General features: G+C 34.3%; 1 protein-coding gene across 3 annotated transcripts in view; it reads left to right on the top strand.

Moving 5' to 3' along the window:
• LOC119656568 (UNC93-like protein) overlaps positions 1–23464 on the top strand; it is a 149549-nt gene that overhangs the window by 112822 nt on the left and 13263 nt on the right. For 2 of the 3 annotated variants that reach the window (XM_038062951.1, XM_038062954.1), the window contains exon 2: positions 18680–18745. In XM_038062951.1, the coding sequence (XP_037918879.1) occupies positions 18689–18745 (57 nt within the window). In that variant the 5' untranslated portion in view covers positions 18680–18688. Of the gene's footprint in view, positions 1–17868; positions 18271–18679; positions 18746–23464 lie in introns of those variants that run through there. The other variant, XM_038062953.1, reaches the window with a different exon arrangement.

Raw genomic sequence — 23464 nt, 5'->3', positions numbered from 1 at the left:
GTAGGGAGACCAATCCGGACTGTAGGGTTTCCCAGTATTTTTCATCCAATCTATCTCTCGTTGAATTTGCCGTTGAGAAAGATGCTATATCTGAGTGGCATGCCTCGTGTCCTGCTTCATTGACTCTAACAATTGTGACTAGTAAGCCGGCTATGGGACTGCTTGCCAAGAACACTAGTGAAATTTTCGTTTATATTTGAATTTGAATCTGAATCTGGTTCACTTAACGATATCGCAAAGTCAGTACAATATGTTTTTGTAGTATTAAACTCACATTAAATTATAGAGTGTTTCTTGTTTTAAATTGATTGTTTTATGACTAGCTAGGAAGCTTTCAGTACTTCCTTCGCCTCTGGAATAATGGCTAGTGCATAATGGACCATCGTAAAATACATGTACAAACACGAAAATCATCCGCAACAGTTTTCAGGATTTATCCCTGTGAAATTGATCGGTCTGACTATAAATTGATTCGCCCGATATTATTATCATATATAGCCCATTTAGTTTCATCACATCCAGGTTTCCATTTCTGATGAGGCCGCCCAGATTGAATTGCTGATTGCATTTATTGGATGGACTTGAAAAGATATAAGATAGTTAAAATATTTTGACTGAAGAAGAACTTCGGTGGTAGTCTGACGTAAAAGAGTATTTGAAGAGCGCCCTCCAACTTTCCCTTTACTATTAATTTGAAAAATCCGCGTTTGAAAGTGTCGATGAGACGATCGAATTCTTTATGTATTCTCCCCCATGTTTTTGCTATTCACTGTCCCTGTCCCGGGCCCTGACAATTAATTCATAACATATCTAAAAAATGTTTTCTTGATATGGATTGTACGAAACTTATTTTCATGGATTTCAACTCCATCATACTAAATTTAACTTTATTTTCTATCGCAAATGCAACTGGAAACTCTGCTGAAAGTCCGCAAATCGGTAAGAGCGCTGCTTAAGACAAAAAACTTCCTTAAGAAGCTCCCTCAGCGGACTTATTTTACACAAGGTTTGACCTTTGGAAGTTTCAAAGAAATATTCTATAGCAAATGGCCGGATTCAGGATACTTATTTTGAGATCAAAATCTTCCTTAAAGAATTACCTTGGTGGGTCTGTTCTACATACATGAGGTAGAATAGTAAGTGACCTGAGACTTGCCATTAAATCCGCCAAATCTGAGCCTGATTAGATTATTTTCCCCGCGATGAAGGTGTCAAACCCTTGCCCAACCGCTAACCTATAAGGCAACTCAGATGAGATTCCTGTCTACGGTACTCTATGTACCCACCATCTTCCTGGTATGCTGCATACTAACTGCAGCAATTAGCTTCTTTCTTAACCAATTACCAAGGCAAATGTGAAAGGCAAAATGTTCTTTCTATGCAAAAAGATCTTGACGCTGGGCTGTACTGATTTTTGGGAACAAGTTTTTCTATTTTATGGATTGACAAATTTAGGATATGTGGCGGATATTTTTTTCATATTCTAGTTTATTTTTATATTTTCCTTTCAATCTTCTTTTTCAAATTTGTATAATATTCGGCTGCATATATCATCAGTTTCATTCACGGATATTTAGTAGATTATTATCCAAAATATTTCCAGTTTATATTTCCTTGACTTTGTTACAATTTGGGCTAAAACCTTGATTTATAATAAACGGATACGGATACAACTACTACAAATTGTAAAGTAAATATTGATATTTTGTATTTTGTTTACACAAAGTTTACAATTTAAATCGAAGCCACATACCAACCTCTCCTTGAAATTAGTGTCCTAATTGAAACAAACACTTTCATTTACTCTCTTCATATACCCTGATCACCTTGATAACATTATTATTAAAGCTCCAAATATTTATCAACCATGTACATTCTAAGCTATGACCAAATTTTTAACCAATTGATCCACTTTAAAATGTTGAAATAATGCTTCTTAAGATTAACAATGCCCATTAGCTTTGCTCACAGCAATTCGTTTACACACATATGCTTACCTCCCACGTTCTCTGTCCTCACAATTTTTACATAACGATACAAATCATTACCAAAGTAAAAACAACAATATTATTTACTTTTCTAATCACTGTATAAATGCACTATTGTATATGAAAAAAACCCAGTAGCTGACATAAACAATGAAAAGATTTCCAATTTGTGGGTGCATGGTGCAATATGTAGTTGAATTGGACGTAAAATTGGAAGTTAAAGATGCACTTTGTGTAACCAAAAGGTATGTGAATATATAAACCTTCATGCTAGAAAATCTGATATCTAAAAGTGCCTAATTAAAGATACATATGTGTGTTAATTAATGCTAGATAAAAACCACTATCACCTTCAAGAGATCCTTTGCCCTTTGTGGATACATTTCAAAAACCAATTTAGGGGGCGGGAGGTTAAACTTTGGCGTAAAAAGGCTAAGATATGTATATTGGCCCTTTTATCATAGCTTCAAGAACAAATATATATTTTCTCTCATAAATTGACTGATTCGCAAATATTTTACTGGCAGAACAAAATGTTTACCCATATATATTTAATGATAATTCCTGGTTGCAATAAAGATAAATTATATGCAATAAGATTTATAGTATATGCCATGCTAGCGCATTTCAGAATACCATTTATATGTTCTTATAAATTTTTATAAATACTCCTTTTCTCAAAAGCCCATTTTTCAAGACAATGAAAGTGTAACATTTCAAAGGAAATATATTTTGTAATTTAACATTGTAGAAGAACAAATTATAGATAATTTATGCTCGTGGAAAAGTGCACTAGTTCCAACCTTTCTTTATACTTACTTTCGCGTAAATGCTACTATATGATTTATGATGACTACATAGATCATTCTATTATCATTATGTACTTAAAGCCAATTAAATAACAAAAGAAACAAATATTAGAAAAATGCATTGAATTAAAAAATTTTCCATAGCCAACAATCAATGAGGCTTGGGTTGATAATTTAAAAAAACCTCTAGATCACATGAATTCCTCACGGTATTACCAACGGTATATTCCCTTTTCTCAACATTCCCACAATTGAATTATTCATATTTGTGAGCACTTGGAAATATTTTCATCCGCCTGGATTGTTTTATCTTCACAAAACACTTTGTGATCATTGTTAAATGTCCATAATGCTTCTATTAAGTGAACTTGTTAATATGCCGTGTGAGTAGTTAAACGCAGACAATTTATGATAAAGCCTCCAGCATTGATATTTCCATTACCTACAAGAAACCTCGGTTTCTACTATCGGTCAGTGCACATGTGAATATAAATCTACCATCTACTGTTATTGCCTTCAATTTGACCATTCTACAAGGACTTTAATGGTTATTTTTAAATTAATAACGACGTATACGGCTAGAATTGATAATCGATTAAATGCATGCATTTGTTCTTCGAGTAATATTTTTTATGAAATATAATGCTTATTAACTATTCAACTAAATACTGGGCTTGCATCTTTCTTATTATTATTAATCCATCAATTTGTTTTTTTGTTCGAATGACTATTAGATAATTTATCACCATTTCATCTCTCAATTCAAATATGACATGGTTCGCAAATATTATTGTTTACCCAACAAAAACGAAAAAATGTTAACAAATGACAAATTTCTTTTCATTTCAACCTTAGTCATCCCGAATTTCTTCATTTTTTTCTTTTGAATTATTGCATGTACGAGCAAATATAAATTGATATTTTACAAAATATTATTTCTTGTTTTGTAGTCAAAATATTTTTGGACCATTGAATTGTAAACAAGAAAAAGGATGAGTTATAAACATTGAAAATGATAACAATCATCTAACACGTGCTGGTTGCCGGTCTTTTAACTCGTTGGCAGGAAGCCAACTTAATGAATGTTGTTGAAGAAAAACTGAAACTCTTTTATTTTAATAGAATTGCCAGAAAATTCTCTATCGTGAAATTCAATGAACTTTAAATTTTTTTGAGAAAATAACGACTTGTATCTACTTAAATATTAATAATCCTTAACTTACCTTCACTTAATTGTACATGATTACCTTCATCTAATTATGAAGCCCACTTTTATACATTTCTGAAACTCAAGGGGCTTGCCAATTCCGTCTAGTTTAAAAGTCTTTCATCCAGACCAAACTCTACATGGCGCGGAACAGTGGAGGAAGAGTGTAAGCTTCAAGCTTCTGGGAAAGTTCTGGAGGGAGTTGACGTACATTTCCAGAAAACACGTAGGTGTATTTTTGGATTATGCACCACATGCAGTAAGCTTCTCCCTCCATAACCGCCCTTATATATCCTCTGACTTCTTCTCATTGAAAGCAAATCTACCGTTAGTACTCTTCTAAATTGGGTGCTAGATATTTCATTTTGGTGAACGAGGTCCATTATGATTTATTCAATGCAATGCAAACACTCTAATCACGAAGCCGCTTATTCATATAGACAGCAGTGTTTTATCGCTTTCTGTAGAAATGTGTCTGCTTTTATACCGCCGAATTTAATACGTTGCTTCCTTCCCCAAAGTGATAGCTAAAGTTTGTTTTAAATGTTCGTTAACGAACCCTAACTACTAGCATTTGCAACCCCCCCCCCCCCCCCCCCGCTCTCCCCCCTCACAAACCTCATATTTGAAAATTTCGGACTAGCTTATGGGACTATGAATATTCCGAAATTTAACAGAAATTACCTGTCGTTTGCTATCCTGATTTTAATTTTTTTAATCCAGAGCGTGCAAGTGATTAGCATAGACAACCTCTCTAATATATGTGTATGTATAATACTCATATATTAATATACCGCATACTATTTTGACCACTTAACTATTCCGGCTTATAACATTAATTTTAATCCTTTTAATTTGTCTCTGCCTATTGAAGATGCTTGTGGCTTACATGTTCATTCATTTGAATTAACCTACTCACCCCGCCCCCTTGACCTCATTCAATGGGGAAGCTACTCTGTTAGGGCCTATTTGACGACCACCTTCATTCTTGTTTATATCAATTTTCTCCCGGTCTTTTTTCACGTTACTATAGTCTTACTCATACTTACGAAATACCTAGGAGGAAACTCGATACTCCATTTTACCTCGATTTAACGGCAAAGTTCGAACTGACGAAACAAATTTTACAAACTACTTCAAAACATGTTAATCTTTACGATCTTACCTGTTAATAGTTTTTAGTAAAAAAACACGAACCCAGGAATGCAAATGGCTTCAATTTGCATATCCTGGAGCATTTCATTTTAAAATGTAAACAAATCACAAAATATTTCACTTTTTTATAACGTCCGCCATACTGGCGCCTTTGCACTATACTTGACTGCTACCATAAGATAGATAGTCCCCGTTTGATAAAGAGCATTTCTACAATTTCTTAAAATCGTAAGACTCTCAGATTTTTTCATGCGCATATAATTTTATCGACCCCAGATTCCCCAAATCATGTTATTTATATAAAACCAGGATATTACCATTTGCAAAAAAAAGTACAAACATCGAAAGACGCCTATGAGTTGATGATAGTTTAGCTTAAAAAGCCCAGCATTTTATATTATTATTCAAAAACAGCACATGTTTAGGCCTCACCAGTTTCAATCCCGTTTTTGAAGACTCTTCTGAGGCGCTCGACCTTGCAAATTATGTAGAAAAAAAATGATTTCAACTTGTTATGGGGGAATTTCGTTCTGACGCAAATATGAAATTTCGAGTTTTAAATTTGAGAGCGTCTCAACGTCATTGCCTAGTTTGATTAATTAGAATTTCCAAGTCAATCTGTGCAGTCATTAAACACTTAAAGAAAAATTGAGCTGAATGGATCGTTAACATGCGAAGTTAACGAGTAGTTATCATGTGTCACACAGATCTATTTACAAGTTGTTACGTAGTACAGTGGATGAACTTTTCAATACACTTCACAAAAACACTACTTTCCATCGAATGCTTGAAGTGATTTCCACTAAATTATACTATATAACTATTATACTAAATATTGGCTAGATTTTTCCATTCTCTCAAAAAAATAGAATAAATGTAATAAATGAGAAGGCGACCTATTATAAAATTTCTACTATATTACCATTTATAACACATGTAATTATAAACATAAAAATCTCTACATAGAAATTATTATATTTGTATTGTGTACTGTTAACCTTCACTACCAATCCATAAATAACTACCTATCATAGTCACTATAAATAGAAGAAAATCTTTAAATAAGTTATTATTTAATTATTTTACCCTAGTAACAATTACACTACGACATTCTCAACTAGAATATTTTCCGTAATGTCTGGTATTTTAATTAACTTGTCCTAGTTTCGATAATATTTGAGAACCAATAAAGTTGAATTCCTACATCTATCAAATGAACCATGGCAAAACGAGAGAGAAAAAATTAATTTAATTGTAAAGACTTTCTAATATATACATAAATTGATAATTAGAGGAAGGTCAATGGCGGCTACTTATGTGCATATAAATATAGGCATACATATAATGTAAAATTTATTTGAGAGACTTCTTGGCAAATGATAGAGGGGTTTTTATCATCTTTTGAAAATATTTTTGAAATATAAATTCACATAAATACTATGAGAGCTAAGATAATTACAGTTTACTTTGAATATTGGAAGCTTCCACTTTCACATATTAATCAGCACGTACATTATATTTATCCAAATTATAATCATAGTTAAAGTCTAAAGCAATATTTTACTTGCCAATATATCAACTTTAGAGAAAAATATTATTTGTCTGTTTTTTGTCTAGAAAAATTTTATTGTTTAAATATACTGCATTATGGGAAGCAACTGTTCCCTTCTTCAATGCATTATGTACACGAATTTAACGCGGAAAGCAGTATATGCAAGCAATAAAATTTTTTTAGCTAAAAATTATATTCTCTTTTTCCAAACTTTTAACATTCAGCTTCTTGAAAAATAGCAGTCATTCATGCGAATTTAAATATTCTACTTAATCTTTCTCTCCTTGAGTGATGTAGTTATTCCTTTTCCATTTTGCTGCTTATTTCAGACCAAAGCAAATAAAACGAACAAATTTCATGAATTTTCTGTGTTCTGTTTCTCTCATGCCATGAAGATATTTTTGAAAATATCCATATCCAGACACAAATTCGGTCAGGTGAAAGCTTACCTATTTAAAATATTTTTCAATTCATTGCCTATGCTGTCTATGTGATCTCCTGTCATCTTTGAAAGGTTTCGTCCCGAGACTCAGTTAACTAAAGTGGAACTCCTATTTCATTGGCGTTACAAATTTTCTTTCGATTTTGCGTAGGTAGATCAATAGAAATCATGTCGTTAATAACCACAATTACCGCTGCAGACATTATGCGGTACGCTGAAGCTATAGTAAATTAGGATATACATCCTACAGGCAATGTAATGGTTAATTTTACGCCTGAAATAAATTACTCCATAGCTTGCTGCTATAGAACAGTACCGAATTCATATTTGCCATTAGAAGTTTATGCTTACCTTTTCCGAGATCTTCGACACTACATCGCTTGCTTTACATGCCAACAATTTTTCTTGCTTAAGTCGCTGCATACTTGTATTTCACTTGAGCATATAATCTCGCCATATATTATATTTCAGAAATCAGGACCCAGAATGGAATCCTGGGCTGTACCAGAGGTTATTTACTTTCTTCTCTTAGAAGAAATCATTGGCGATCGTAACCTTCTAGATAAATCTACAGTATTCTCCACGTTGATCTAGTTTCATTCTTGCAACTTCGTGTTCGATTCCTCTCATAGTCGAATTCTAGTCCTTAAATCTGCTTTCGTCAGTCCGAGCTTTATAATTTTTTTTATATTCAGCATAGAGGGGTCTATATAGGGGTGACTAGATGAAATCCCTTTTACTAAGTAGGACCAACTGTTTCCTTCTTCCATATTTCCGGGAAAAGTTCTTCAAATTAACAATCATTATACATGTCTATAAGCATCCTTGGGCCGGATGCTGGTGTCTTTATGACATCCGTAACTTATTGTTCTTCAATGTTTTCATTGCTGCAATCAATTTATTTCCTGTGAACAGAGGGACCACATCAGATGTTGTTTCAGGTTCGTATCCTTCAGTGGAATAGGTTGCAGTGCAATTAGTTTTTCGTAATCGCTAAAACGTATTCCGTATTCACGCAAACTGATCCATGACGTACTGATATTTTCCCAGAATTTACACCAACCAGTGATAGTTAAAGTTTCGCAATGATAACCGAGCAGTGTATCACACATGATCTGACAATCTATTCTCAAAACTATGCTGAAAAAGTGGCACCCCACAGAAACAAGTGTAGTCGAATACCTAAATAGCCCGAATTTAGGAGGTCACCATCTAACACACAATACGATTACGCAGATTTTGGCTCAAGTCGAAATTTTTTATCACAGTCGTGAACATCACATAATACCCTTATAGAATAACATATGAAAGAAAAATCAGATCATGCATTCTCAAATAAAATCACTTGCAGGGATTAATCCATAAAAAGGAAAAAGTTAAAACAACCGTTGTAGTAATTCAGATGAACTAGATGAGATGAAATTATTCTACTTCACATTATTAGTTTTGCGAAACTGATATTGAGTTGTTATCTCGCTAAATGCCGGACTAATCTCGTCTCGAGCTAAACATAAACGTCGTGAAAGTTGAACCTTTGAAAGAAAAAAATAACCAAAATACCTTGTACTAAGGAAGGAAGAGTCTCCAGAAACATCTACATTTGCTAAATAAACATCGCACAAATGAACGCAAAGTCTTTCCTTGCTTTTTTTTTCAATAAACCAATTTAGCAGAATTTTTGATGAACACCCACATTGGGCGCCATTTTTGCTAATAACGAAACCCCCTAGAGTGGATTAAAAAAACTTCAACATTCATTGCTCTAAGGTTCGCTATATACATATACTATACTTACTGGACTGTAAATAATTTTAGTAGTGCTAATCTGCCTAAGGGGACTTCTAGCTTCGAACGAACTCGGGAACTTTTTGTGATGCAGATCTAGAGTTTTTCGTTATAATATAATTTGCAGGTTTTTTTAGTATTTTCAAAAATAATGATGAGCTCTGAATGATCTGTCATGTAATTTTTAAGTGGAGAAGTTGAAATTGGAAGTAGAATGGTTCAATCCTTTCTTGATAATGGGTCACTTATGAAAAAATACAATTGTTTGGGAGGGGCTAGCTTTTTTTAGAAAGGAGTTTTCGAGTTTTAAGTTTGAAGAGTTATCAAGTTGTAGCACATTCTAACATTTGTATAGAAAGAAAAGTACATAAATAGTGGTTACACTCTCTATAATATTGTTTGAAGTTTATTTACTGCATCAACAAGAAACTAAATATTCACTTACCGCAGATGTTTCAACTTGCATTTGACTTCTTTAAACCGTATTAGATATGCTGATATATAAATTCACTTTTAATCCTATCGATCTCAACCTACTGCTCTGTTGATATCATAGAAATATTTAGATTAAATTCTTTTATTTTCGAATATGACTTCGACATCACCTTCCTCCTATTCAATGTAAATTTAGGCAATCATCTAATCATTTAATGCCTAATTTATTTGAATATCTACAATGATTTATCGACACATGACATGTGTAGCAATAACAGTTTTCGCATGTCTGTTAAACACGTTCTGGAGGAGTATGTACAAAACATAATATTTATTAATGTTATTTTCCGTTTTCTTTTGTTGTTATTTGCTGGTACACTTCTTTTTCTTCCACTTTTATTGTGCTAGCTTTTTTCTTATTATCATATCATCGAACCGGTTCTAAGTACCATAGAATTGAAATCCCGTTCTTCACTATATGCTGTTCGCGTTTTAGAAGAATAAAAAAAAGAATATCTATATAATCTGGGCAAATCGTTTTAGTGGAAAATATCCTATCCTATGAAAACTTCACACCTTATTTTCTTATGATACTTGGATACCATGGGCAGGCACTCCAATGCATGGAATGTGGTTGCTTTGCTCATGAGTTGCTGACCTCGAGCATTTCAGCACAATCAAAGCTGAGACAAGACAATCTGTACATAGTTTCATACAGATATGTCGATCAATATACATATGTGTTAACAATGGTTGTCCCATGCTGTAACCTTTAGGTAAGCCCGTCTTGTACTATTCTTCTGCAGCTTGTTGTATGAGAGCTTAGCACGGCGAAGCTTACACACAATTCGCTCACGATGGTTGACTATGGTCTTAACCAAAGATTGGCGAAGAAAAGATAGTCCATATCTTCACGTTCTAATTCAAAGACTGGAGATCAAGAGCACTTTCGAAATAATGGAAATACTAAGTAAAGACGAAAAAATGCTAGTTAAGTAAATTGCTACCTCACGATCCTCATGAGTCGGAATTTGTTCACAACAAGTAACTTGCTAAATAGTAAATAAACATAATTCGAGGGTAAATACGAATAATGTATTTAATATCGGTAGTTAAGCTTTGGCAAAGTTGCTTTGTTATTATTGGAAGAAAAACCTGAAGCCAATCATAGCTTGCGGAGTTATATGGCGAAAAAGGGAAATTTCACCGATGGACTAATATTTGTTCATTTTATTTAAGTCTATAAAACAATTTATTATTATTTTATTTCAACTGCAAGGCTTCTTTGCGGAGTAAAAACTATGTGGAAAATCCAGGTCGGGAAAGAAAATTATGCTAATCCCGTTTAATCCCTTTTTCCAATGAAAATGCCGAACACGCAAGAGAACTTCCAACTGGGGGAATCCTCGCCTTCTCAGGCCTGCTTAATTAAAAATATATGCCAGCGAAAAATTTTATATTCTTGAATGCTTCTAAGTACAATAAAGATACCACATATAAAAGATTCTATTCCCTTTATCACAGAAATTGTGTTCAGGCTAATAACGGAAGTTATTTTTATGTCTGAGCAAAATATATATTGCTATATATCTATTTGCGGAGTAGTGAAATGACTTGTAAGCCTACAACCACGATCAATAAATCGATTTTCTAATACAAATTGATGTTACTAAACCAATATTTATCAACAGGAAAATTTATGAAAATTCATATTATTCGTGTCTCACTTATGACACTAATTGGCTATCACTGTAAATATTATGAAATGTTGTAGATAAATTCCTTTAAAATGAAAATAATCCAATATTTACTGTGGATAGATTTCAGCTTAACGAACTTTTACTAATATCAGTATCTACTGAAGTAGCTTTTACATTTCACAGCATAGCAGATCCAAAGTTTTGTATACGATTTTTATGCGGTGGTTGACACAGTAACTGTTTAACATTTTATTCATAGAAAAAAACAGAAAAGACAACTGACGAAATGCGAAAATATGTAGGTGTAGTTGTTAAGTTGCAACTTAAATGTTCTCAAATTTGTTTCGGTTTTACTATGAAATGAAAGATTTTAATTAAGACCGGCTGAGTGGTGCTCATGCTACTGACTAGATATTATCGCAATCTCATATCTATGTATAATATAAATGTTATAACTTTTGCGTAAATTATTTAATCCTCAGTAAGTGCAATGACCACGAGCATTTTGAAATGATCAGTAGATCATCCTTGATTTTTGTACTATACATAATGCGTTCTACCGAATCGACACGCACTTCCTCACCTCTATGCTTATTAGTTCGGAAGCGAAGGTTAGGCCTTTGATATTTCAATCTCTGACACGTCATTAACGAAATTTTCGTCTCCTAAGATCAGTAGACAACATCAACATTTGCTCCGGAATGGATCTAAACACCTAGTTATTAAACCGATATCGTAGCGTGGACTCAACTATACTTGAAGCCAAACATTTTGCTAACCTGAATGTCGAGATATGATAGAATATGAGAAACCCCCACTTCTTGCATGAAATTTCCTCTTTCATGCTTCAGTCGATCCTGATGTGGCGGCAGTAGGATTCCTGTCCTACCCCTATCTAATTGCCTACTTATTTTAAGGCGCCCCTTTATTGTTTCTTAGATTTTTTGAGCGCGTATACAATATATTCTCTTGTTCAAATCAAATTGCTTCTACATGGGTCTGCTGCTGAAATATTTATCCTTCGAAACTGACCTAGATAATACGCATCTCCTTCCAAAATCTACCGCAATGTCGTTCACCCTGATGCCTTCTTTGTTTCCAAGTTCTAGCCGGCTACCGAAGACAGTGAGTTCCGCTTTGCGAAAATTGAAAAGGCGATATTGCGTTGAACCACAATAGCGTTCGTAATGAGAAAATCCGCAATGAATCTCAAGCGTACCCCGCTGCCGAAAGGAACAAAGATCAAAGAAGATCAAGGAGTGCTTTAGCCTGTTTTCACGCTTCCCGAGGTTAACCTAGAAGCGGCGCATTGATCGCGTACCACTTGACCTACAAATTCTTTTTAGAAAGTACGGCAAATTCGCAACACTCTATAGCATGTAGTTAAGACATACTACCACGCATTTAAAGCTCGGACAGCGAATCATGAAGAAACCTAGATTTTGAGTGTGCACCAACCATTTTCTATTGAAAAGGAATTTAATTTAGAATTCCAATCATTGAAATGATCTTTCGAGGAATCCACAGTTTTTTTTTAAATTTTTCCGATGGCGGTCCTGCAGTTTAGCTTAATGAAACGGCTTCAATGGCAGATTGTATCATCTTAGGCCCTCTGAGAAAATCCGGAAGCCGGTACTCATCATTTTCCTCCAATTTACTCTACATTCCAAGATTCCAAGATAATGTTCGGATTCACATAAATTTGGAACAAGTTATTAATTTGGTGCTCAACGACCCAATGTTTTGCCATGCCCCATTTGTTCGCCTAATATAGATCTAACGAAGGAACCTTAGGCTATTATTCATTGCCACATTTACAACAACCACAGGCAGTATTATAACATTAGCGACCTTAAGAGAGCAGTACCCCTAGCACGGAATACTACCAAACCCTGATTGCGTAAAACCTCGTTGATTATGTGAGAAATGGCATTTTAAAACTTATTAGCTACTCTGGAAATCTTGCAGATTATTAATAAATATCTATAGTTGTTACTTTGGATTTTTTATCGATAAATTCGTTATTCCTGAAAGTGATCCTATAGAATGAACGGTCGAATTTTTCGATATTTATCGCCTGAAAACTACCATGTTGCCTAGTAGAATATTGTCTAATTCTTTTTCCTGTCCTTTTAGTAGTCACATGAGCTATCTTGTATCATTGACTTCATTGTGAAATTTTTACGTTTCAAATCGTATTCTTTTCCCCCAAAAGGCACATTCTTCAGAAGATAGAATTGCGGTTCCAAAATGTTCAACATTCAGCCCAATAAATTAACCTTAGAAAGTTTACTCGGAAAATGTGAGCCTACTTGTCCACCTCATAATGATGTCCCAATAAAACAACGAAACTACAGAACTCCTCGATACTTCGGATGTCATTCAGTAAAGTTCTAAAGAAAATCTTGGGTATATATATGTCTTTCTCCGATCGTATAGACGTAAGAGCCCAAACCATGTCGAACGTGTCATCAAGCCATTTATTTTTCGAGATAATGCCAATGAGTTTTGAAACAAACTGAAACTGCTGCCTTGAAAAACAACATTTGAATAGGAAGATGTCACTTAGCATGCAGCACTTACCATAATCGATTTGATGAAAACTAAATTCGGTGATGGTCTTATTGCTGGAATTATCCTTAGCAAGGCAGTCTCGGTCATTCGATTTAACAGCTTTTGATTTTCCCTTTATAACTGCATAAAGGAAAGGGACATTGTGTTGGGTAAGGTAAAAACACTGCATACCATCGTGTTCAGCATTGTTTTAGCCATCTATACGATCGCCTCACAGATTGGACGTTTTCATAATGTGTGTTACACTCTTCCGGGAGTGGATGATAAGTGCAACGTTTCAACATGAAACGAGAATCATCTTCGATTCCCAGGGATTTTTATATCAATATGAAGTCCTCCAAATTCAGACAGTTACAGCAGACTATTAAAAATTTGTTCTGATCACCATCTTGTATTACATCAAGAAAAAAACGGTTCCAAAGAACATCAAAGAAATTTTACTGCACCATGACAATGCAGGACCTTCATATTGTAGTTGAGTTTTAGAATAGATTATTATTATTCTGTTAAGGGAAAGTCGCACCGCATCCTTGAAGAACTATTGTGCCCCTTTAGAATAGATACAACAACAAAACTGTACTCACCCACCAGTAGTCCGGGCTTAGCCCCATGTGTCTTTTTTTTTGTTCCCTGAAGTAAAACTCCTCCTAAGGTGCCGAAAATTTAAGACAAACAAGGAAGTGGTAAAAGCTCTGGAGACCCAATGTAAGGAGCTCGCAGAAGACGGCCTGAAATTTCAAGAGTGGCGCGAACGATGATGAAAGTGTATAGCAACTTAGCGGGCCACTTATAAAAAAACATGTTTATTTAGAAAGTTAAATAAATACGCAACCTGGAAAAAGTGGCGTTTCATAACTGGCATTCTTTGTGGCCAAAGTATCAACGAGCGTCTCAAATACAAAATTTACAGCAGTATCGTAAGCCTTGTCGCCATCTACGGTTGAACATCTAAGTCGATAGAAAACGACCAAATGGCCGGCCGAAACATCGCCTCCCAACTGCTTTCAAAATAGGCCTTTGATAGAGTAAATTGACGGAACCGATCAAGACGAGCCAATCGCCCTCCTGAGCAGGACAAAGACTGAAGAAGAAGGAAACGCTAGCATCAAAAATTCTTTCGCTAGTAGACAAGCTCATAATAAATTCGAATTCCAAGAAAAGAACTGAGCAAGCGAAGACAAATATTGCTCAACTATCTTTGCCAACATCGCCCAGGGTTCCAACAAAACCCTGTACATTAGTTAATTGGGTATGGTTAGAAGATTCTGCCTGCAAAGATGTTCATTTTTTGTTACTTGAAAGCTCGATTCTTTTGACTAAAATAGGAGAGTTCCATCTACAGAACTTATCCCCTCAGAGCAGCAGCCCCTCAAGTATTTGTAACTTTTTAGGACCATTGCAGCATCTAATATATGTTTTTGAAGTATCTACTGAGGCAATCTGCTTATATGTGCGCCCTCACACCATTTTGCCTTATTTAACTTATACAATAATTCAGGGGATGCTTTCCAAACTTTAGATCATACAATACTCGCATGAATAATTCATGCAAATAAACTTCAAAGCTGTCATGTTACGTTTATCTTGATTTGAAAACGTACCTGATCTTTTCATTCAATTGAATCCAAATACCGCTTTAATCAAATGACGGGAAACGCACATCGAACCACAAAATCCAAGCTAAATTAAAAGTAAATAGTGTCCAATGCCTGACTAATCGATATTTTAGCCAATTTTGACACATTTTAGCACTAATCTAACCAATTTGGACGTGTGGAATTCAATTGTTAGCTGCATTGAAAATTTTAAATATCAAATTGCTTCAGCAAACGCAAGTAAACATTCTTCGTTATTAGCAAATACACCTTAATTTATCAGGACACCCACCTATATCGTGATTAAAGTTCCATTTCGTAGATGAGGAAATATTAAATAAAATCAGCAAATATCAATGGAAACTGAAAAATCTTCCTAATTCTCTGACAAGAAGCTTGGTAAATAATGGGGTTTTCTCCTAAACGCCAAAGTAAATTATTAAATTGTATCACAAAAGGAAATTATAACTTTTTAACATCCAAAATTTTATCACTTCCATTATCATACGGAAAGAAAAGATACAATATAAAAACCATTTTGACCTTCAATGCTGCCACAGTCCGAATCTGACCTGATCTTTAAGATTGTATTGACTCCAATTTTCTCGGTTTCTCTTCAATCTTCATCGTTAGTCGAATTCTCCCATCGGTTGAGCGTGTTTTTGTGGCCTAAGGTTTGTCATATTAAACGCTTTCAAACATGATTGAAAATCCTTTCCTTTCACTGCCTTCATTGTAGGTTGGCCATTTAAGCAGAACTTCATGTCGTATTAAGGACATCAGATTATTCCATTCCATACTAGTCCCTAACAGATCAATCAATTTCATAACTGGGATGATGTAGAATATATCTGCTTGTGATGCGTCTCTTGACCTAATCCCTTTCATTTCCATTTTATGCGGAATTTACTTGGAGTTAGATGAATGAATCTAAGTCGGTCGATGTTGTCTTTTCAATGTATCTTCAATTAACTCTTAATTCGATGTTATTGATTCTAAATCTAGGAGAAGTTTTCTGGCATTAAGATGAAATGTATGAATATGTACAACTCATCAGGTTACACTACTATTTGCATAGATTTAAAAAGTAACGCGTTTGTTGATCACTGGATTGAAAACCCCCGATGTTAACTAAATTTATATTCTGAAATCCGCCATTGTAAATTTCACTCTCCGGAGTAGTTTTGATGGTATTCCAAAATCAACTTCTTTGAAATCTTCAAAGGCCCAGTGGCCACGTAGATGTGGAACTCCAGGCATCAAACAATTACAAAGGATTATATGAGATATGTTTGGACCAAATTTCACACTCCTTGTAAAAGGTAGTCAAGATCTTCGATGAATACAAGTCATCAAGGGATAAGGTCTTCGAAATATGAATGTCAAATCCATCATTTTAAAGGCTTAGTGCTTCCCGAAATTCACGAAGAAGCCAACGTATTCAGGTAAAATCCAAAATTGGCTAACTTTGAAATCAAAGACAGTAAAAACTAGTAAAGATGTGTAGAATTTTTTCATATGCCTTCAATAATAGATGGCACGGTTTCAAAAAGTAAATTTCGTTTTGGACCATGAAGGATGCACCAATAAAGTGAATTTGATATTATATGCGCTATTGAAACCGACATGGAGAGGAGTAACATTGTCAATTACTAATGCATTTCAAGCGAACTTTGAATTATCTTATAGTTTCTGTCATAAGCCATAAAATGAAAACTCCTATTCCTCCAATTCTGAGAATCAGTTCACAGGCAAAGCCATTCGAAGAATTAATTCAAATACTTAGTTTTCTTAAAAATGAACGAACAGGACATTTTTCATTTGATTGAACTCTAAAAATTACATGGTGAGCTCAAATAATTTCCAAAAAGCAATTTAAACCATCAACAATGACCAGAATAAAATTTGAAATCCATCGAATCGCAAACGACTTAATCAGGCATCCTTCTACTGTTGAAATTACGATTACACAAAAAGTTTGTTACACTCCCAGAGTAGAGATTAGATTTTTTTCTGTATAGAAATCATAGAAAAAATAAAATTACTACAACTCTTAATCTACCTTACATATGTAGAATCACTTCTGAATATTGCTATAAAATCTTCGAATTCCTCTATTTCGTTCAAAAGGTCTTATTTTCTAGAAACAAATCATTGACCGCAAAGCGGACACTTCTCATGACATAAAAACCATCCGTGAAAGTTTTGGAGCCATTCTCTGTCACCATGCAAATCTATCATTATCCGTTCATTATATTTAAGTTTACTATAATTTGCCAGGGGAAATTAATAATAATATTAAGGCGAAACTAATTTAATATATTCATTGAGATATGCACATATCTAACAATAATGGTATATGCACGGATGTATCTTTGCTTAACGAATTGGGAGTACTCAACGGAAGAACTATACAACTGGTCACATCAAAAGCTACAACTATCTAAAGATATTTTATATTGGCGAATGTTACGCTCACGAGACAAAATCTCTGGTATGAACAGGTCTTTGAAGAGACAACATGGTCGTATCGGCCTGGGTCCGGGTTCGTAACAACTTTTATGCTAGTCCGAGCAGCTCGTAACAAAATATACAGCACAGGTCCTAAGTTGGAATCGATTTGCTCCACTGGGGTCCAGTTTATCACAGACGTATAGCTGCGCAGACGTGTATCAATCTTAAATATACGGAGTACAACAGCTATCGGTGCAAAAACGGCCAGAAAACTGTTAAGCTCCCGAAAAATGAACAAATCGTCTCTTAAAATTCATATCGTGTGTTGCAAAATAATTAAATAGTAAAAAAAAGTGTATTTAAATAATTGAAAAATATTTGAGAAATCCCGAAAGTGGCGATTTTTCCGGTGAATTTCCTTTGGCTTCGTACAAATCACATAATATCGGATCGTGATTGGATGCTGAAGAGTTTTCCAGTAAAATCGTTATTTATTCGATTGTGAAAAGTTCTCTTCAAAGCAAATCATTCAGTTCGGTGATTCAGCAGTGAATTAGGCTTAAATATCTAACGAGTAAGTTAAATATTTACGTTACATATATTTCGTGATAAAATGCGGATTTTTTCCAACTCGAGCATGTTAAAATGTACAATCAACATTCTGCACTACGGTCGTCTCACCAAGCAAAATAAAAGATTATTTTCAAAAATAACACATATATTATGGTATGGTACGCTAGGGGTACTACGCCTATTATCGAATAGTGCATAGGTGCTCGGCTTGCAGTAAATTAGTTAAGAAAACTCAAGTTGAACGGTGAGGCACAACAAATGACAGTGATTTATGATCATATTTTCGCCAGAATATAGCGCATTGTTTTGAATATTTATTTTCTTCGTTATCTTAGTATTTAATTTTTGATATTTAAATTTTTTTCCATAATAATTAATTTTCCTATTTTTCGGTATCTCTTTTTTGGCAGAAAACAACAATGACAGCCGGTTCAGGTTACAAAAACGATGCTTACGATGGCGATGAGCCAGTTAAGGTGAGTTTTTTGTGCTATTTCAACTCTTGTGAATGGAAAATTAACTAAAAAATATTCAATTAATTTTCATCAAATTAATGCAAAAAATACAAAAACCGTCCTCAACAATGATGTCACAATTTAATATTATCACAAACGAAAGAAATACATGCGTGTGCCCACAAACTATTTAAATATTTGATAGTGCCTACACATCAAAATTAATAAAAATGTTAAATTAAATATCATATGATAGAAAATAAAATATTTACCTCCTGACCGTGAAAATACTTGAATTATCTCGTGAAAATCAATGTCAACCTAAATAAAAACTCATAAGGAAAATGAAAATATTAAATTTCACTGAGAAAGTTATTCAAATTATAGTAAATGTAAACAAATTAAATGAGATAAATTATGAGACAGTGTGTGCATTCACATTATATTTATCTTTCTCATTAACAGATTGTATATATTGAGATAATGCTCAGAATGATAATCGTCGTGAATTTCCAATTTAACGATTTTAAACCAAAGTGAAATTTTCAGTTCAAAATACCGATAAATTAAAGATGCGCGTGCGCATATGTATGCATGCATGGAATTTTGTATGGCTGTATATTGCGTCTTAAATTTTAATGACTAGAAAAATATAAAATATTATATTGAATTGTTTGAAAAATTGCCGGAAAGTGCACATTTGTATTGTTTTTTGGCTTTAAAATTTCAACAATATATGAATATGAATTACCACAAACAATAAATCTAGTCTATTTAACACTCGTCAATATTTCCATAATTGCTATGTCGACTGTTAATATTTCTGCTGAAATATAAAGAGTGTATACACATATGTCACTCTACGACCTTGTCTTTATTCATCTCATCTTTACTTGGTTACATTGTGACACTTGATGTGATTGAAATACCAACGACTAAAATAATCACAAGACAAGCTATTCTAACCGGTTATGAAATAATAGAAAGGATATTTGCACGAATGAGTACTAAACAAAAAACAAATAGAGCTATTATACGGTTTATATCACAATTTACTGCTAACTAGAATTACAGGTGATTCTTATTGTCAATCACCTTGGGCAGTTATATACAAGCATGACTTAAACTCCTTTCCTTACGAAATACATATTAGTTCAGGTTATTACATAATAAATATGGCCTTCTAGACTTCGTAAGAATCTATCTGGAAGCTAACAGATTTTTCGTTGCAGGTTTATGTGATGTTTGATATTTAGAATTATATATATCCGTCTTAGCTATTTTAAAAACAGTCCAGAATTGGACCAACTAATGCCTATCAACATATTTCATTTCATTTACTACTAATCTTTATGCAAAATATAAACAAACACTTGAAAATTTATCAATTCAATTTTTTTGTACTTATTTATGTTATGCTTTTCTAGCAACTGCAAAATAAGGGATCCATCCTATCTTAACGCAAGTCAATAAATTACATCAATTGCTTATTCTCACCTTTTATCAATTCAAAATGAGGCTAAAATCCCAATCAAGAACAGAGTTTGGTATTCTTGCTTAGAAATCCTTTTTAGTCCTCACTTATAGCTATTAGACTTTTTTCGCGATTTCTTTATTCGAAAAATGTCCTTCGACGAATTCTAAACAAATGCTTTCAATGTTAGCAAGCAAAGCAACTTATTAACCTTCCCAACCACAGTTGATGTGATTTGCTTTAATTATTACCACGAATTAAAGGAACTACACTACACATCTTACTGTACCGTTTGCTACCTTGCTTTGATTCATAAATTCTTATTAAAAGTCTGAATGCTTTTGCGTTTTTTGCTAAAAAAATCTTTTTTTATTCTATTTTATTATTTACCGACATTATATTTCAAGAAACTTCAGTACTAAGGAGAAGAGTGTTTGTTCCGTTTTTGATTAAAAACTTTTGTCATTGGCAGATACTGTAATTCGGGAACCGACGATACCCTTTGCGTTGAAAAGGGAACAATTGGTTTCCGAAATACAGTACATGCAAACAAAAAAAAATCGTTTAGCCAAAAAAAGAAGTTTGGTTATCTTGTCTTAGAAACGAATTGGTTTCAAACCTGGCTGCATGGAAGTTGTCTAATAACATAGTGATCACTGAGAGAGCGAAAAACTCTTAAAATGAATCAATAGGCCTGACCTCCACTCCAAAATTTTCAATTGTTTTGAACTCGAAGGAGGTCAGGAACGAAGACAGTTTTCAGTTTGTCTCAAAATTGTGTCCTCAAAATTTGATCAAATTTGATAAACGTTAGTACGCCTCTAGCTAGATGTAACGGATATTCCCCTGCACTCTTATCCCTCAAATTAATTCTGCTTATTCAAAAGTAGTCTATTAACCTACAACGTGGGAGTAGAGAACATGTGTGCTCCGATATACTGTACATACAAGATATCAGTTGAACTAGGTTCGAGTAAAGATTTTGGCTTATACAATATTTCGATACAGTGACAGAGTTGGTTGAACATCAGTCTCTCGATCATGTCGCAGTTTGTGTTTGTGTTGCATTTGTCCTGCTGTTGGAGAAATATCATTTGTTTAGCACAATTTCAGATAACAGAAACAGAAGCATTAAAATTAAAATGTATGAAATTATCACGGGTGCTGCACAATGACAGAAGCTTCTCTTCAAAAACATATTGAGAGGACAAGGATTTTCTTACGAAACCCCATTTAGGCGAGCGTTTTTGTCACACATGCTGGAAAAGGGGACCAGAATATCGACTATCGCATTTGTCAATAGTGATTAGTGTTTAAATTTTGGGAAGAAAAAATAGGGATGTCAAGCAATTATTTTACCATCTGATTTGTATGGAAGCCTACTAAATTAGTGAAGATTTTACTTGAAATCTTCAATTGCGAGGACCAGGAGGGGGAGGCACAGGCCATACTCTTTGAAGGGCTTCAACTCATTTCATACACGGAAAAAAATTGTTTTGACCCTCAATAACGAACATCTTTAGGTAGATAGGTATATATATAGATTTACTTGCAAAGTGAATCCGCATGGGAAAGTTGATAATTATTATTAGTAAAAATAAGACGAAAGTAAAAGCACAGAAAACTAGCAAAGTAATAAGCTAGATCCTCATTCCTTCGCACTCATTAATTCTCTGTTTTGAATGCCAAAAGCAACTCACTTTCAGGTGTTTAGTGACTCATATTCTCTTTAATAGGGAAGGGGGTCACTGGACATACCCCCTTTCATTATCCGCCAATTTTATTTATTGTTCAACTTATTTTTTTCTGGCGGAAATAACACAAGTAGCCACAAAAAAAGACAAGGCCAAAAGCCAGCGAAAGCAAGCCCTATGTCTCATAATGTTCAGATATCAACATCTTAGTAATGTTATAATACAAGCGACTCATCGGATCGTTAGTTGATTCCATCAAGGAAGCAAAAAATCTATCAATACGTTATTTCGTGAAGAAATAATGACAAACATGCTGATAATAACGTGATAATAAATATGTGAAATGCGGGATGTGTTTTTTTCTTCATTTTTTTTGGGTGTTTCTGGTTTCTAAATGTAGAGTAATTGTGGGTAAAGATATGCAAATGATTTCAAGTTTTTGTGATTTGTAGCTAAGACGAATTAAATTATTTCTTTTTTTCAATAAAAAATTTACAGATCAAGCAACAAAAACTAAATGATAAAGAACTTTGAGAAAATCTCACTAGCTCCTCCCTTTATCCATGTACTTCAAACATGACTTCTTCAAATTTCAAAAGTATCCTACAAACTTACAACTAACAAAACAAATTAGTCATTTCTCCCCTGAAAATGATTTTTATCTGATTTATTATTGATAAGTGTTTCTGCGAAACCACCTGACAATAAACAATAAACAACACACACAGATTTATCTGGTAAATTCATAATAACTGACCCTCACATGCGTGGTACGTACGAACCATCTTGGAGGAATTGAATCAGAAAATGCATCCCCCTGTCACCCCTTATCAACCACGAGATACTCGATAACTAGCTCCGACAACGTCGTCTTAGTGCTGGTCTATGAATAACACCTGGCCACTTCACTCCGTCGGCCGGCTTTTTCCTTTTCGGGGTAAGAGTACTGTGGTGTTCAGACTAAAAACCACTATTCCGTCTGCCGCCTTGCTTCTAGAAATCCCCACTATCTCCGTCCGGGAAATACAAATATATGGCTAACTAGACTACCACCTTATGGGTCCTAGTTGAAACTGAAGATGCCCAAGGTATTTATAGTCCACATACTAGAGACCAAGTTTCCCCTTGGCCATGTAACCTTGGTTTGGTGTCCTATCTGGAACTTTAACATTTCAAGAAGGGTGATTCCAGGGCTGTTGCTTCGGTTTATCCCCCCGGCAGATTCGCATGCAAACGTGTTCAGAAGGCAAAAAGATCCTCATTGGTTGGATAAACCTACTCCCAGCTCGGCTTTGCACACTCTTGGCCCGCCCGAAGACAGTTTCCGGCGGTCTCCTCGAGGTGGTTAGATGGAAACTTACTCACCTATCCAGCGTAACCCTGAAGCCCCACCGGACCAGGCCGCCGTATACAACGCAATAATTTCACATAAAATGCAGTTTTATTTATTTTATCAAAATAAATTGAACATTTGCAATAAATTTCAGTCTCAACGTTTGTTACATAATAACAATTCACTTGCACTTGCACTCTCTTTAAAATTTTCGATTTCGAAGCAATTATTTTTGGAGG

The sequence above is a fragment of the Hermetia illucens genome, chromosome 5 (genome assembly GCF_905115235.1).
Source record: "Hermetia illucens chromosome 5, iHerIll2.2.curated.20191125, whole genome shotgun sequence".
Taxonomy (NCBI): Eukaryota; Metazoa; Arthropoda; class Insecta; order Diptera; family Stratiomyidae; genus Hermetia; species Hermetia illucens.
Note: the sequence above shows the minus strand (reverse complement) of the source record. Positions and strands in the feature narration are given on the sequence as shown.